At 40.0% G+C, this 16,400-nt stretch overlaps 1 protein-coding gene across 1 annotated transcript in view; it reads right to left on the reverse strand.

Moving 5' to 3' along the window:
• ADAMTS9 (ADAM metallopeptidase with thrombospondin type 1 motif 9) overlaps positions 1–16,400 on the reverse strand; it is a 161,909-nt gene that overhangs the window by 92,982 nt on the left and 52,527 nt on the right. Inside the window, exons 12-18 of the mRNA XM_054595028.1 lie at positions 12,226–12,407; positions 12,001–12,137; positions 10,382–10,499; positions 10,035–10,130; positions 1,706–1,872; positions 1,484–1,613; positions 289–415 (exon numbers count right to left, since the gene is read on the reverse strand). Of these exons, the coding sequence (XP_054451003.1) occupies positions 289–415; positions 1,484–1,613; positions 1,706–1,872; positions 10,035–10,130; positions 10,382–10,499; positions 12,001–12,137; positions 12,226–12,407 (957 nt within the window). The remainder of the gene's footprint in view (positions 1–288; positions 416–1,483; positions 1,614–1,705; positions 1,873–10,034; positions 10,131–10,381; positions 10,500–12,000; positions 12,138–12,225; positions 12,408–16,400) is intronic.

Consider the following 16,400-nt stretch of genomic DNA (forward strand, 5'->3'; position numbering starts at 1 on the left):
AATAATATCTACATAGTGAGTTGTGAGCGTCAAGTGAAAACTGTTTTTGGCGAGTTCATGCTTTACTAGCTGGCCTGAATCCTTAAGAGAGGGATAAGACATTTGCAGGTGTATGTGTTGGGTCATCAGTTTTGGAGGGATGGGAAATTGATTAATGCTTCATTCCACAGAAACATGAGGAAGGGGATTAAAGACCAACATCCCCTGCACCTGATCCTCATATGCAGAGACCTCCTGCAAGACCCTCACAACTCATTTGTAAAGACCATGGAGAAACACTGGGCTTACCTCAGGTCACAGTCTGTGCCACAGGGTTCAGTGATGGGTCCTGGCTGGGGCAGCCGATGGCACCTTTGATCAGAAACTGCAAGCTGATCAGATTCCCTGGTGCAAATGGGTTTTCTTTTCCGCTCCCCTAAGCAGGGGGAAAAATCAGAGAGAGTATCCTATTCCATTTACTACTTAGACCATGGATTGGCAAACATTTCCTGTAAAGGGTTAGATAGTAAATATTTTTGTGGGCCATATGACCTTCGTTGCAACTACTCAACTCTGCCATTATAGGGCAAAAGCAGCTGCTCATAGACAGTATGTAACAACTTGGTGTTCCTGTGTTCCAATAAAACTTTTATTTATAAAAGCAGGCAGTAGGCTGGAATTGGCGCACTGGTTGTGGTTTGCCAACCTCTAATTTATGCAAAAGGGAACAAAATTAATAACATATCATACTACTACTAAATCTATGTCTCTGGAAAGTCAAAGTGACAGCTGATTTGTTTGGCTTTACACATGTGTGTGGACCTCTCAGGATGAGAAACCCTAACAGATCCTGAAGCCCTAAGAAAGCCTAACATGCCAGCCAGAAGTGACAAGACAGACTCAGAACAGAGGTTAGACAATTCAAGCAGATAGAAAGTTGTATAAATAGCATGCATTTGGCTGTTTTTTAAAAAACTTTAAAAACACCTCAATTCTTTTTTTTAACTCAAAAATACCTCAAAGTGAAACAAATCAGATAGACAAAGAACTGCATGATCTCACTTATATGTGCAATCATAAAAGAATACCAAACTCAAATAGAGGTCAGACTAGTGGTTGCCAGAGGTGTGGGTAGAGGGTAGGGGGTGGACAAAATGGCTTGAAAGGGGTCAAAGCTACAAACTGTCAGTTATAAGATAAATAAGCCCTGGGGCTGTAATGTGCAGTACAGTGCCTATAGTTAACAATACTGTGTTGCATATTTGAAAGTTGCTAAAAGAGTAGATCTTAAAAGTTCTCATGGCAAGAAAAAAAAATTGTAACTATATGTGATAATGGATGATAACAAACTTACAGTGGTAATTATTTTGCAATATATCAAATCATTACATTGAATTCCTTAAACTTATATAATGTTATAATATCAATCATGTCAATAAAACTGGAAAAAACAAACAAACCAAAGGAATACCTCAAATCCCCCAAACAGCCTAAAAGCTGATACCTTGGCAGGGTTTGCTGCAGGCTTGCCAGGGCCCATGACTGTTCCAGTAGAACTGCTGGGGCTCGTCTTCAATTGGAACGTTGAAAGAATAACGCACGTCAGGGTTGTGCAACTTCCCTACTGACAACACCTGGGACGTGCAGACAAAACAGAGAGGATGTTTGCAGGTCTGATGATACCAAATGGAAGAAAGGAGTTGTGGGCTCATGGCCAAAATTTTACCTGAAGCAGAAGGTCTTCTTCAATGCGATCTGTGCAATTAATTCTCTCCACTGCATTGTGAGACCCGCTGTACTCTAGCAGAGTATTCCCAACATAGATTTCCTTTTTGGCCATTGTGACAACAAAGTCTCCATTTAGCAAGAATTCACCTGTACTGTTTGATAAAGCTGTAGATGAGAAAGCAGAATACACCGATTTGCAGCCAACTCAATGAATGAAATATAAAATAACACTTTGTTAAAAGACCCATGGTAACGGACAACAGGGTGGGGACTGACTGAGGGAGCAGGGGATGCGTGGGTGGGGGAGAGCAACAGGAAAAATCAGGACAACTCTAATTGAACAACAATCATAAAATAAAAAATAAATAACATGTTGATAGGCAGAGAGTCAGAATGCAAAGAACGTTGACTTTTCAGGCAAATAGGCATGGACTCAAATCCTAATTTTGCTCCTTGCTGGTTATGTGTCCTTGGGAAATCACTTTCTCTCACACAGTCTCCATTTCTTTATCTCTAAAAGAAAGATAAAAATACCACCCTTCAAGGTGACTCTCAAAATTAAGAGAAAATATAAGCCTCCCAATTAGCCTAAGGTTTGTTATACAACCTCACAGTTGCAGGACTAAAGATGGAAGCAGAAGTGTTAGGATCTGAAAATATTTACAGTGAACTGAACACGTACAAAATTCGTTCCCACACAAATACCCCTCTCCACTTTACATTAGATTTAATTGGGCTTATTAAATCTATGTTAGTCTTCTTTGCTTGACAGATGTGGAAATCTGAAAATCTATGGCCAATATGATGCTCCAATGTCAGTTTTTCAGTGACACCCATGGTGGTGACTAGCCTCCAATGTAGGCCCAGTGAGCTTTGCCTCCTGCAAGTCACCCCGTGTGTTATCCCCTCCCACACGGAATAGCACCGACTGTGTGATTACTAGGACATTGCAGAAATGACAATATGACTTCCAAAGCCAGGTCCATGGTATTGTGGCTCCATCTTGCTCTTCCTTAATCTCTGGTTTTAGGGAAAGCCAGGGGTCATGTTGTAAAGTAACCAAAGCGGCCCCATTGAGGGGCTTGTTGGAAATGGCAGTGAAGAACCGAAGCCTTCTGCCAACAGCATCAGAGTGAGGTACCTCTCAAGTTTTCATATCCCATCACAGTCCTGACTGAAGTCTTGACTGCTGCCTCACGAGACACCTCAAGGCAGAAAAACCCAGCTAGGCTGCTCCCAAATTCCTGTCACACAAAAACTGGGAAATAGCTTATATTTGTTCTTCTAAGCCACTGTGTGTGTTTTTTAAAGATTTTATTTATTTATTTTTAGACAGAGAGGAAGGGAAGGAGAAAGAGAGGGAGAGAAACATCAATGTGTGGTTGCTTCTCATGTGCCCCTTATTGGGGAGCTGGTCCAGAAGCCAGGCACGTGCCCTGACTGGGAATCAAACCAGTGATCCTTTGGTTTGCAGACCAGCACTCTATCCACTGAGCCACATCAGCCAGGGCTAAGCCACTGTGGTTTGAGATCATCTGTTAAACCATAAAAGCTGTTTGATAGACCTACTGAGACCATTATTTTTAAAAGTGCCACTCCTCGCCCCACTGCCAGCACAGATCCCATACTTCCTACACCATTTCCCACCTTCATTTCTCTCCACAGCACTTTGTTTATGCACTCTCTCCCCAAACAAGAGTGTTATCCTCATGAGGACAAGGATTTAGGGACTGTCTTATTCTCATCTATGCATATCTCAGCTTCTGAAAGAGCACTTGGTACATAGATGCTCAATAAATAGTCTCTTTGGCTGAATAAATGAATCTACTGCAGATCTTGCAAAAGATGGAACAAACAGTAAAGCTGAAAAAGTAATGTTGGAGAACTGCCTGCCTCAAGTGCCAAAATATTGGCCAACAGAGACCCTGACAGTCCGACCAGTGAGAAACATGGAAAGAGAACAGACAAGGAGAATGAGGTGACCACTGCTTCCAGAAGAATAATTTATTTATCAAAGTGTCAAGAGAGACTCTTGTGAAAGTGAATTAAGGCCCAGAAGTCTTTAAAAAATGACCCTTTTCAGAGTTTACTGTTAAATTCCAATATTAAGTGAAGAATATACTACTTTGATATACAACTTGACTGGAAATCTAGGCAAACATATTTATCAACTGCTTTATCCTCCATTCTCAAAACCTGGGCATGACAGAAATTAAAATGTAATTTGGTTGAATATAAGAATAAGAAAAAATAAACTTATTTTCATACTTTTTGATCAATTTTCCCCATTATTTATTATTAAAATTTTGGTTTTAAATACTAGCCCTCCGACCCCCCAGTACCTCTGCACCTTGAATAATGAATCCTCTGAGTATTGGGCTGGACATGAAATAGGCACTCAACAAATCAGAGCTATTGAACATTCAGGCTCTGAAAAAAACACTAGGAAAAAAAAAACACTAGGAAAAAAAAACACTAGGAAAAAAAAAACCCTTACCAAAGGGTTTAAATTGTGCGTGATTAGCACATCTCAGCAGGAAAGGAACCCTTGAAATGTCCAGGCTATGTGTTTCAGTGAATAAGGGTAACATGGAAATTTAACTCATGGATAGCAAATAGATTTTTTCCTGAGCATGAGTGTCCACCAGGTGATACTAGCTGACCAGGAAACTGTGCTGGACAGGAGTCATTGGCAGCTTCATGTCTTGGCATCATTTTAATGGAAATTGGTCTCGGTTGTGGGATGGCGAGTGGCCCAAATGTCCTAAGTGTTTGCCAGATCCTCACCTGTCTTTCATCAACACAGATAGTACACTGTCTTTTACCATGCAGGCAGAAGCAATGTGTATGTAGGAGAAGTTTAGAGGATTTAGGGAGAAGTAGGTATTTTACCATTATGTGGTGATCAAAGAGGGCTGAGGCAAGCTCTGAATATTCTTTGTGGATCAACAGCAGTAAGGTTCTTGCTTTCTTACACAGGGGAACCTCACAGAGCTCATTAAATTAGACACTGCACTGAGGCAAAGACTACTCTTTGTAGGATCAGGAATTAACTGCATTGAATCTGTCCCTAATCCAGCACTTCTCTATCACAATTCCCACCCATGTAATCCCCATTTGGGCCTGAAAGAAAGAATAAGATGTTTCATTTGAAATGGTGGGGAAGAACGTGGTGACACAGGAAAAAAGCTTTAAAAAACCCTGCAAAATTGTGGCTGCTTTTTCTTCGGTCAACATTCTTTGGTAGTCCCTAATACCTATAGAATTTTAGTTCAAATTCCTTCAAATAACTTTTTTATATCTTTACAAATCTTATTCTGACCTGTTTTTTCCAGCCTCACCATTTACTCCCGCTGATAAACCTCAATTTCCAGTCACGTATATCCCCAAGTCTGGTTAGCCATATAATTTTCTACAAGGACGCAGAAACATGAAGTGACTAAGGGTGTAGGGTCTGAAGTGAAACCAATAAGGATTTCAATTCTTCCTTCTGTTTGTGTGATATTTGGTAAATTACTTAACCTCTCTAAGCCTCAGTTTCTTCTGCTGTATAATGGATTGCTCACAGGATTGTTAAGAACATTAAACACGATAGTACACATAGGCTTCTGTTCCTGGCAGATCATAATGCCTTTACATGCATTGTCTCCTTACCACACCTTTATTGATGCCTCATTTATGGATGAGAAAAGCATGGCTTAGCATTGGTAAAACACTTGCCCAAAGCCAGATGACTTTTATCATGGAAATCTGTCTCCAAAGCCTGTTAACTACTAAAGTTTTCCAAGAAGGATGTCAACAAATGTTTGTTAAATGAGTGAACGAATTCATGCACTGTTTTTCCTACGTACAAATAGAAAACAAGTATGTTTAGCTATGAATTTTTTTAAAACTTAAATTGTTTGTTTTTCTAGACTGCATAGGCCCCTTTAGTAAAGGGACCATTTAAAAATGTACTTTCATAAGGCCAAGAAAGATACCAATCCATAGTAGGTGCTCAATCAATAATGTGGAAACAAGGAGTGATTGACCGAACCTGACATTCATGACAAGGAGAACAGAGGGCTTCCCACCAAGTAACTGTTTCCTTGTCAGCGTGAACCTCTGACAACCTCATCTCTCCTGCAGCTTCCACCATGTGAGACCCACCAGCCAGGCAAGGTGCCTAAGTTTCAATGGGTCACTGATTGGAGATGAAGTTTTTTCCATGGCACCTGGGGCATCCTGCGGCTGCCTTGTAATGTGGCTTCCTTACGTGGTGATGGCAGGACGTGCTGCCAGCAAAATCACCCAGTCCTTTCAAGTGAAATAGCCTGCTAACTACCCAGTTGATGTTTCCCTAAAAGGGGGAAATGAGATGTCACAAGGCCAGTCTGTAAATTAAGCTATAATTCAGTTTTGTTGATATTCAAAGAGCAATTGTTTGCTTGAGGTGAACTCTGGGGCTCCTTTCCAAAATCTCCAGGCTTCTTCTCATCCTCATGCCGACTTGACCGTTTCACCCTTCACTGCATCTCCTAATCCTAGAGATGGTGAATAGGGAATGAGATGGGAGTCACCAGGTAAAATGACATTCCGCTTTACCTTGAACTGAATTGATTACTGTCTTCTCATTGCCACAACTAATCAAGAGCTACATGTACTGGGGACAAATAAGTATCACAGAAATGCCTGCTTTTTCTCCCCAAGAAATACAAACATGGGGTGGTACTGAGTACAGCTTGGCTTTAATCCAACAGGAGGGAGGCATCTGTGTGAAACGGTGACCTTTGACAGGGAGACTTTCTGCTTCAGTACTTTGTGAAACAAATAGTTTCCTGAAAACAACAGCCTACAGCCCAACCTCCTGCTAATATGATTAGAGGAGCTAATTTCCTGGCTTTGTTTTCCCTACATTTCACCCACCAGAGCTGGGCTGCTACAGAGGCCCTCTCTCTCCTGCAAATGGCTTCCTCCCCAAAACATGCGGCAAGAGTATGGATGGGCTGACCTTAAAAAGATCATGGGGGAGAAGGATGAAGATTGCTTAGCAATGAAACAGCTGTGAATGGACTTGAGCAAGGTCCAACAGTGGATTTGGAGACCTTCTCAGAGCATTTAGTAAACCTTTTTTCAAGCCAAGGGCAAACTTTTACACATGCTAGATATGATGACACCATATTCTTCCTAACTTGTTAAGAAACCACTGCGAGCCTCAAAGGCCCTGAAGTCTCAGCTTTCACACTCAGTGAACTGTGACTTGCCATCTCTGTTTGCACACTTGTCATGTGCATCCAGAGAGTTTCTTTTGCTAACAGACAACTTGACCATACCATTCCATTGAAGAGCTATGACTGCCTCAGACTGCCTGTCCCAGATGACAAATCTTCTTTAATTTTGCTTTCATTCTTTACCAAAAGATTAAGAAGCCTCTAGTGAGGAATAAAAGGTTATCAGGAGGCCTTCCTCTCTTTAGGTAACTTACCTGGTTGATGAAGTTGAATTGAATTGAGGCCCCTACTTGGAAAGAGATTACTTTTCCAAGAAGTTCAAGAAGAATAAGGGAGAATCCTTCTCCTTTTCAGGGAAAAGCAAGGAGGTCAACATGGTTTTCAGCTCTCAGGAAATTAATTTATAAAGGAGGCTGTATGAAATGCTGCTGGATTTAATTAGAAAGTAGTAAGGCCACATGCTAAAATTTATAACCCAATGCACGGAGAAAAATGCTTAACCCATTTTGCACAGTAATAGAATGAGAGAAATGTGGGACTGTCAAGAAAATAATTTGAAAAGAATCCCCAAGAACTTTGTTAACTGTCTTATAAAATCACCACTCATTTAGATACTTAGGATGTGGAAAGTTGATTCAGCCACTGAGTAATTGATTCCAAGTAAAACTTCATGGTCTTTACAAGAAGGAGTGACTTTGTCTATTTCCATGGTAATTGCATCCCCCATTAAGCACACAGTAGGTACTCCGTAATGAGAAATGGATGTTCAACAATTCAGCAATCATGTATTTAGCATCATCTGTAGGCTTTACATCAAGAGCTAAAGATACAAAGACACAGCCTCTGACCTTCAAACCTAGTGGTCATATGGATAGATAACAAACAAGTTGTCTTGTGTCAGCTGATGGTCACTTCATCCTTTCAGTTGCTCAGGTCCAAACCATGGAGTCACCCTTTCTTTCTCTCACACACCATATTCAATCCATCAACAAAGCATAATGCCTCTGCCTTCGAAACATATCCAGAATTTTACCACATACCACATCTCTGCTGCAACCACTTGGGACCAAACCACCAGCATCCCTTGGATTATTGTAGTAAATTCCTAACCAGTCTTCCTGCTTCTGCCGCATACCCTCCCCTACCATCTATTCTAAACATAAAAGACAGAATGCTACTTTGAAAAATAAACAATTATATCATGCTATGCCCCACTCAAACTCCCCGGTAGATCTCTGTGTCTCTCAGTATAATCCTTTCAGTGGTTACATGGCCCTTTATGATCAAGCCCTACTACCGGCTTAACCTCATCTAGGATTCTCTGTGCTCACTCTGCTCCAGCCACACTAGCCTCCCTCTATTCTTGGAACAAGCCGGACATGCTCCTCATTCAAGGATCTTGGACTGGCTGTTCCCTCTGCTTGTAATGTTCTTCCTTCAGGTGTCTTGTTATCTCTTATTTCAAATATTTCAACACCACTGTTCCCAGCCCATCCTCAGTATCATAATTTCCATTATATTGCTCTATTTTCTAATAGCATATATCATCTCCTAACAGTATATAGTTTGCTCACCTACTAAGTTAATGTCTATTTTTGCAGTGATTTTTCAACTAGTATGTCCAAAGAATTTTTAAAACATGCAATACTTGACTATTTAGTCAGCAGCACTGACCTCTTTTCCATTATCAAATAAAAAAAAAATGACCAACACAACAATAGCCATCCCTGTGTGAATGAATACAAACTATACCTTATTTTTGTCAGATCAGCATAAAATATATTTTTTTTGGTGTGCTGCAGAATTTTAGTAATTAGTTTATGTGTGCCATGAGATGAGCAAGGTTGAAAATTGCTGCTCTACTCCTACCAGAAAGTACGTTCCAAGAAAACAGAGATTTTTATTTATTTTTAATTTTTTGTTCTGTTTTGTTATTGTGCCTAGCATATATTAAATAAATCACTGATTGAATGAATGATGATACACTGAAGAAAATTCTAAAATGGAGTCATGTTTAAGTATTATATTTAATTAGCATGTTTGACTAAAGGATCATTGTCTATCTGATGAAAGATTTCATACAGACATTCCAAATTATAGATACAGGTTTTAATTTGATTTAACTAATACCCATTTACTATCTCAGTATGCTCAAATATTTTGAGAAGCCTCAACAGAAGCTGTATTCAGGTGGATAAACAGAGTTCCTGTCTGGACATTTTAAGAGAGAAAGTACATCAGCACATTCGCTTCTTTTAAAAACTGACTGCCCAGCAAAACTGCCCTGACTTCCTCTAGATCAGAGTGCAGGCCATGCTGCTTTTCATGGCTAAGAGGAGTCTGGTAGCACAAGTTGGCTGTGACCAGTTCTGTCATGACCCCATGCCCATGTACCCCTTTTAGTTAAAAATGGTTGGCAAATTTCATAATCACTAATTGCAGTTTGCAGAATGACAAATTGAAGTGAGACTGGGCTGAGCAAACTGTTGAAAAATGAACACAGGGTTGTTGGTGTCTTGTGGTTTAAATATAAAGAATAGATATGAATTAATCATGTACCCGAGCATGGCGAGAGAAGGATGGAGAATCTATAAAGTAACAAGGTGGGCCATTCTAGTAATGACATGAGAAAAATATTGTCGCTATAGAACCTTTTGGACTGACCAGGCATAATGAAATACTGAATAAGTCCACCAGTGGTTTGCTCTTGGTTAGAGCTGATAATGTAAAAATTGTCAGGTAAGATCTCTAATAAAACATTTGCAAGTCAGTTACCCACAGGATAGATTTTTTTGAAAAAGACTCAAAGAGCAATGATTTTATGCTCACTTACAAGGCAAGTACTTTCAAAATTGGATTCAGGACCTTTCTGTTTTTAAAGATTCATAGTAAAGCCCTTGATATTGACTAGTATATCTACATGACTCTCAAATTAATACTCTGAGGGTGTACATGTGAGGGAGAAATAAAATAGTGAAGGTCAAGATCAATTTCTTTTATGAAAATACATGACACCTGAAAGTTCTCCATGAGCAATAGCGGAAAAGGAGTCGTTAATATTTGCTAACTGCTCCAGAAGGCCAGAATTCCTGAAAATAGTAGGGGCACCCATCTCACCTAAGTAGTTATCATCCTCTGGTTTCCCTGAGAAACTGTGCTGCCGCACATCGATACTGGTAGCACCAGCTGGAATTCGGACGACCGTATTATAACCTGAAAAGAATTAGGCAGAAATTCAGTAATCTATAGCATGGTTCACTTTCTCTAAGCATGGAAAAAAGTGTGGGAAACAAAGGAATATAATATAACTCTCACTATTAGGTGCCCTATAGCCAGATGGGTAATGCCCCTCAACAAGGCTGATCTTAACGCTTGACATTATTACTTTTACATATTACATATAGTGAACAACTCTCACACTTTGAACACTCTCTGTCTCATGGTTGTTAGGAACATGATCTTACCATATTTTGCTGTATTAAATGTTCCTGCCACTGTTTTGCATGAAGAATTATCGCCACCGCACACCCCACATTTATCTTTCCGGGCTTTTGAGTTTAAAACATGATCGCATCCAGCTTGCTTTTAAAAAGAAAACATTTGAAATAAATGGTAAGTATTATAAAGATTATAAAACAACAAGTAATCTGGGTTTTGTTTTGTTTTTGTTTTTTTTTTGAGTGATGTACATTCAAAATGACAAGCAAGTTAAGTTTCTTTAAGCTTGCAAGGATTGCGAACACAAACTTGCTGTGGAAAATGTGGTCCGTAGGCCAGCAGCCCTGAGAATCCCTGATGCTGTCAGAAAGGCAGACTCTTGAGACCTACTGAATCACAGTAGGTTTTTTGGCATGCTAACAGGCTCCTTAGGTGCTGCATCTAAAGATTAAAGTTTGAGAAGCACTAGTCTACAGATAAGTGGAGTAAATGAGAACAATCACTTGGGATTAGAAAAAAGGAGCAGTGAGGACTGTACCCAATTAAAGAGCTCACATCCCATCTTAAGGGAGCAGCCACTCACTGTCCACTCCAGGCTACCTCCATCACCATCACATAGAAACAGGAGCCCAGTGTTGACATTTCCCAACTTTTCAAGACAAGCTGGAAAATTTGTTTTATGTGAAGTTGTCTATGGTTAAATATTGACCATGAATGGAGGACAGAGATGGCTGCAGACCACTAGTTTGAGGCCTGAGGCTTCAAATAGCCTACTGAATTTCTTCACATCACAATGCAAAGCACAGGTGTAGATGGAGGTCTGAGGACAACAGCAATAACCAGAAGACTAGGAGGACTGAGTTCATGCTGTAGTCCATTTGGTTCCTTTGTATGAACTAGTCTCTGAGGAGTAACGCAAGTGCTGCTATAACATGGACTGACAAGGAGGCAATGTGCACTGTCAGGCATGAACTGGGACGTGGGAATGCTCTCAGGGGCTCTGTCAATCAGGTCCTCCCTGTCGGGAGCTCCAATCTGCCATGGACCACGTGAAAGAAAGAAAGATAACATCTCATAATCCTGCTCTGTTAGGAATGACTTCTGACTGTGAACAAAGTGAAATGGTATCAAGTCCTTGAAAAATTACTGCTCTGATGCTTTACCCTTGGCCAGAAGTTTCTGGATTTCCCTTCGAAGAGTAAATAACAGGTATGTCTCAGGTAAAAGCTATCCTGCTTAAAATCAGAAAGACAGATCTAAGTGAGGCCTGCTTTTCCTCCCATGATCATTCTGGAGCAGAGCTATTCAACTTAGAAATTGCAGTCAGGAAGCATTTGCATTTAACTTTAAGCACAGAGTTTATAGTAAAGGAGTGTGTGTGAAAATTATTGTAATAAATCTTCACAGGGAGGTTTTGTGCAGACCCCCAGAGAGGCCGATAATGTTGAAAAAAATCCAGGGCAGTGGTTCTCAAACTTTGGCATGCATCAGAATCAGGGGATGTTGATGTTGCTCTGGGGACCTCACTTTGAGAACCATTGTCCAGAGATAGTGCACAGGAATTAGCAGCTGTTACTCTGTCAAGAAAGCCACAAACCACAGCTTAGTAGACAACACAGTGACAAAAACACCATCTGGGACTTACCCGGCAAAGGCCTTGGACACAGATATCACTGGTGTTCTCACCACACGGGGTCCCATCTATCACTTTGTCTCGGAGCTGATAGTAGACTGTGCTCCCTACCACCCTGCAGAACAACCTGCATCGGTCCTTCAGCAAAACTAGAGAGGAGAGACACAATGTAATGTGACTTTTGTGCCTGGACCTGCACCAGCCTGCCAACCACGGGTACCGCCCCGAGAAACTTACTTCCACTGTACTTAGGCACCCAGCGCACATTTGGAGGTAGACCGTTGATATTAAAATGCTTCCCATCAAACTGAGAACACTGTTCCTCTCGGAAGTCTCGTATCTGCTTGAGACATGGCTCTGTGTTGCAAGACTTAAATTTCATTCTATTCCCTACACAGTACTTTCCACCATTTTTTGGCCTGAGAAAAGGTAAAGAACACATACACTGTCTTATAATGTATTTCTCACACATCACTCTCTCATCTGTGGCATCCTGTCTTGTAGGGAACTAAACTTGAAGTATCTGGTGACAGAGAACAGGACAAGGGCTCTAAAATCTGGGTTTGCATTCTGCCTTCAACACCATTAAGCGTCTAACCTTGGGCAAGTCACTTAACCTGGAGCCTCAGTCCTTCCCATCTGTAAAATGGGAAGGTGCTGTTTGGTAAGGCTGTTGTGAGGATAAAGTAATAGAGTGTGTAACTTCAAGTATGAAATACAAAGCCTGGAATCTATTATGCCATTTTCTCTCCTCCTTCTCCCAAACATACACAGTCATTCGATTTAAAAAATGTAGAAGGGGAAAGGTACAGATGAGTAAAATGTCCCCTGTTTACCTTTCCTACTGATATTCTCACGGGGAAACCACTCTAAACCTTTGCATTCCACTTCCATTCATTCTCTCCCTCCTCTTCCCCCACCAATAACCATGGTTTTTGTTTGTTTTACAAATAAGATGGAATAAAGGGAATGAATTTGCCTGTATTTTGACTAAGTTAATAGGAGAAGCAGGAGAGAGCATATTGGCTTCATTACCTTTTATGTGACAAGGGAATGGGGTATGTCTTACAAAGCATCACAGTACAAAATTAACTTTTGCATGCAACCCGTACATGTATTTTCCAGATGTGACCCAGAGAGTAAATTATACAACACATCCCCCGGCAGTCAACGACTTGCCAAATTCATCATGGAAACTGGATGATCACAGAATCATAGGAAGTCTGGCTCACCCACCCAGGGCTGGAGCAGCTCAGATTTCACTACTACCCCGGGACACCTCTCAAACCTTCCCACCTTTCTTCTTGGAAATATATCTTTCAGAGTGATTTGGACTATAAAGAAATGTTTTTTGTTTTGTTTTCTTAAACCTGGCCTTGGGGGAATGGGAAGTGTATCCAAGCTCATACAGTACAAAACAAAGGGCAGCCTAGCAGAGCAGGTACACGTTGGATCTGGCTTCTACACTTGGCTCTGTCCTCACTGTGTGACCTTAGACAAAGTTCTTAGTCTCCCTGTTCTTCACTTTTCTCCTTTCCTAAAATAAGTGCACACAGTAGATGCCTGAAATGTTAACTTCTATGATATTATATGAGTACTCCTAATCTAACCTGATCCAATTCAACAGTTTGCTTGTTCTGAGTACAGTTGCAGCATGGTTTGCATTGTGAGGCAGGACTCAGTGCTCCTTCAGAGTACCTAAGTCTCAGGAAAGGCCACCTGGCCATGACGCTGTCATAAACGTGCTCCCTTGAACAAAGATTTATAGAGCAAGGTAAGAGCATAGGCTTTGCAGTTACAAGCTGGGCACTTCTGTGTAAACTCCCTGCCCTCTCTGAGCTCCTGTACATGTAAAGCAGAGATGATACTGTGCCCACGAAAGGCTTGTTATGTATCTGAGTCTGGTAAATATTTATCATGAAGAGGACTGCACCTAGTGATGCGAAATGGCACATAAATCAGCAGCATCTGTCTGATTGTTTTCCCATTAAACACAACTAGGCCCATAAGCTTTATATCTGCATTGTACATTTGAATAGTCAAAACTCACTCATGTTTCGCCCAAGAGAAAAGCAGAAGTAATTTTACACCAAGCAAGAGGAGGCTCAGAGAAGTCAAGTACTTTGCCCAAGGTGAAACAGATAATAAAAAAGCAGAGAGACAGGACTGGAATTCAAGTTTCTCAGGTTCCTTCTCTATGTTCCTTCTGCTACATTATCCAGGAGCTATGGTCCAGAATCTTTTATTCTTCTCTTTTGATGCCATTTAGAGATACATACAGCCTTGGTTTCCTGGATACCAAGCTCTTCTCTCACTACAGAGGCACCCAGTCTCATGCATAAAATATCAGGGTACACATGAATAATAGATCAGGCCCACACAGTTGTTCAGGTGAAACTTGTTTTAAATGTGCTGCAAGTTTTACTCAAATTGAAATGATCTTTGTCAATCTTTTTAAATGGTCCAACTAACTATGGTGGATTGGTCATTTATTTATTGCCTGAATAAAAATCACATTTCTTTCTCTTTGAAAATAAAATTTTTTAGAAGTTCATTTTTTTTTCTTTTGGTTTTGTTACCTAGTTAGTCTTAGCTGACTTTTGCAATTGATCAAATGCAGCAGAGCTCTGGGCTGCAAACAGTTAATGCTTTAGGTGGCTTTCCTACAGATAGTGACTTTCCATCTTTGCCTGCTTTGACTACTATCAAATGGTAAATAGCATTTAGTGATTTATTTTTATAAATGACTTTTGAAATAAAAAGCACATAGAAAATAGTCTATGTGAGGGGCCATATTTCTGAGGATTACAAAGATGAACCCTAAAAACAAGAGGGTTTGAATCCCAGCCCTGCCTATTAATAACAGTAAAATCTTAGGCAGGTCACTTCATTCTCTAAGCCTGTACCCCTATCTGTAAAAGGGAAATGATATTAATAATGTCCACTTCATAAGGCTGAGTGAGGGTTAACTAGGCTAATACATTCAAAGCACTTGAACAAGGCCTGCCACACAGTAAATGTTTAGCTATTACAAGGGTCTGCAAGCTACAGTGTGTGGGCCAAAATTTGGCCTACTGCCTGTTTTATGCATAACTGGTGAGAAAAATAATGTTTTTTACATTTTAAAATAGGGAGGGAAAGAGAGGAGTTATTTTTGCCATTTTTGACAAAAGTCACACAGTAAGTGTTTTCAATAAAGCTAAAGAGAGTAATAGGTACTTCTGAAAAAAATAATTAGGAAAAGTGTTTTAAAATTTGGGATGTATAATAATTATGTCAAATTCAAATTTCAGTGTTTACAAATAAAGTTTTATTAGAACACAGCCAAACCCACTCTTTACATATTGTCTATGTATGTTTCTTACTGTATCATCAATGTTGAATAGTTGAGACAAAGCACCTATGATCCTCAAAGTCTAAAATACTTAAGAAATATTTTATAGAAAAAGCATTTGTTTATGAAAAAGTTCTCTGGCCCTTGAGCTATTCTTATGACTATGCGTGAACATGTTGTGAGGTAGGTAGTGGCATTCTTGTTTCTGATACTTTGTTGGAACCGGTCTCAGAAATGTTAAGTATTCTGGCAAGGTCACGTGCCAATTAAATGCGATGCACTGGCTGAGTCCAACCCAGGTCTCCCTGACCTTTCACTTACAATCTGGCCTCTCTGCTATGCTGCCTCTCTTGAAACAGGACTCTTTCCATATCAAAACTCCTCCTTTGATCTTATTTCCTCTTTATAAAAAGGCAGATTATATTTTATTAATAAATGTAAATTTGCTCTTTTGAAATATATGGCTTATCTTATATCCTAGCCTATATGATCTTTGCCTGATTGGCATGTACTGTGTAAGGGGAAAGGCCTTAGCCAACTTAACTTTCAGTATGGGAAAAATTCATTTTATATTTTAGTAATTTAGCTGGTTAGGGATATTTTTTCCATGTAGGAAAATACTAAAAATTATAGGAAATGCAACTGGAAAAAATATTAACCACATTTTCCAACTACTAAGATCTTTTAAAAATATTGGATGTCAAATAGGGATGGAAAGGACTTAGGAAATTGCTGGATTAATTACTATGAAAGTAACTATATTTAGCACAGGCAAACTGAATCTTTCTTTTAAGCACAACCATGTCTATTCATACATACAAAGAAAATTTGCAATGCCTCTTGGCCAAAGATGAAGGAATTTTTGCAAAGATCATCACAGGTGCATTCTACCCTCAAGGAAAGCTAACCTTTAGTCTGCAAATGGGTTTGAACAGAAATCTCAACTTCTACACTTACTTACAATAGGTTAGGGCAAGTTTTTTAGGGTCAGCACAAGGAAGAAATTTGTAATGATGCAACAGGCAGCCCCAGAAGGTAGTGTATTTCTTATGCTTGGAGGATTTAGAGGAAGAGCCAA

Source organism: Pteronotus mesoamericanus, unplaced genomic scaffold, assembly GCF_021234165.1.
Source record: "Pteronotus mesoamericanus isolate MK-2021 breed Mesoamerican mustached bat unplaced genomic scaffold, CSHL_Meso_final scaffold_54, whole genome shotgun sequence".
Lineage (NCBI taxonomy): Eukaryota > Metazoa > Chordata > Mammalia > Chiroptera > Mormoopidae > Pteronotus > Pteronotus mesoamericanus.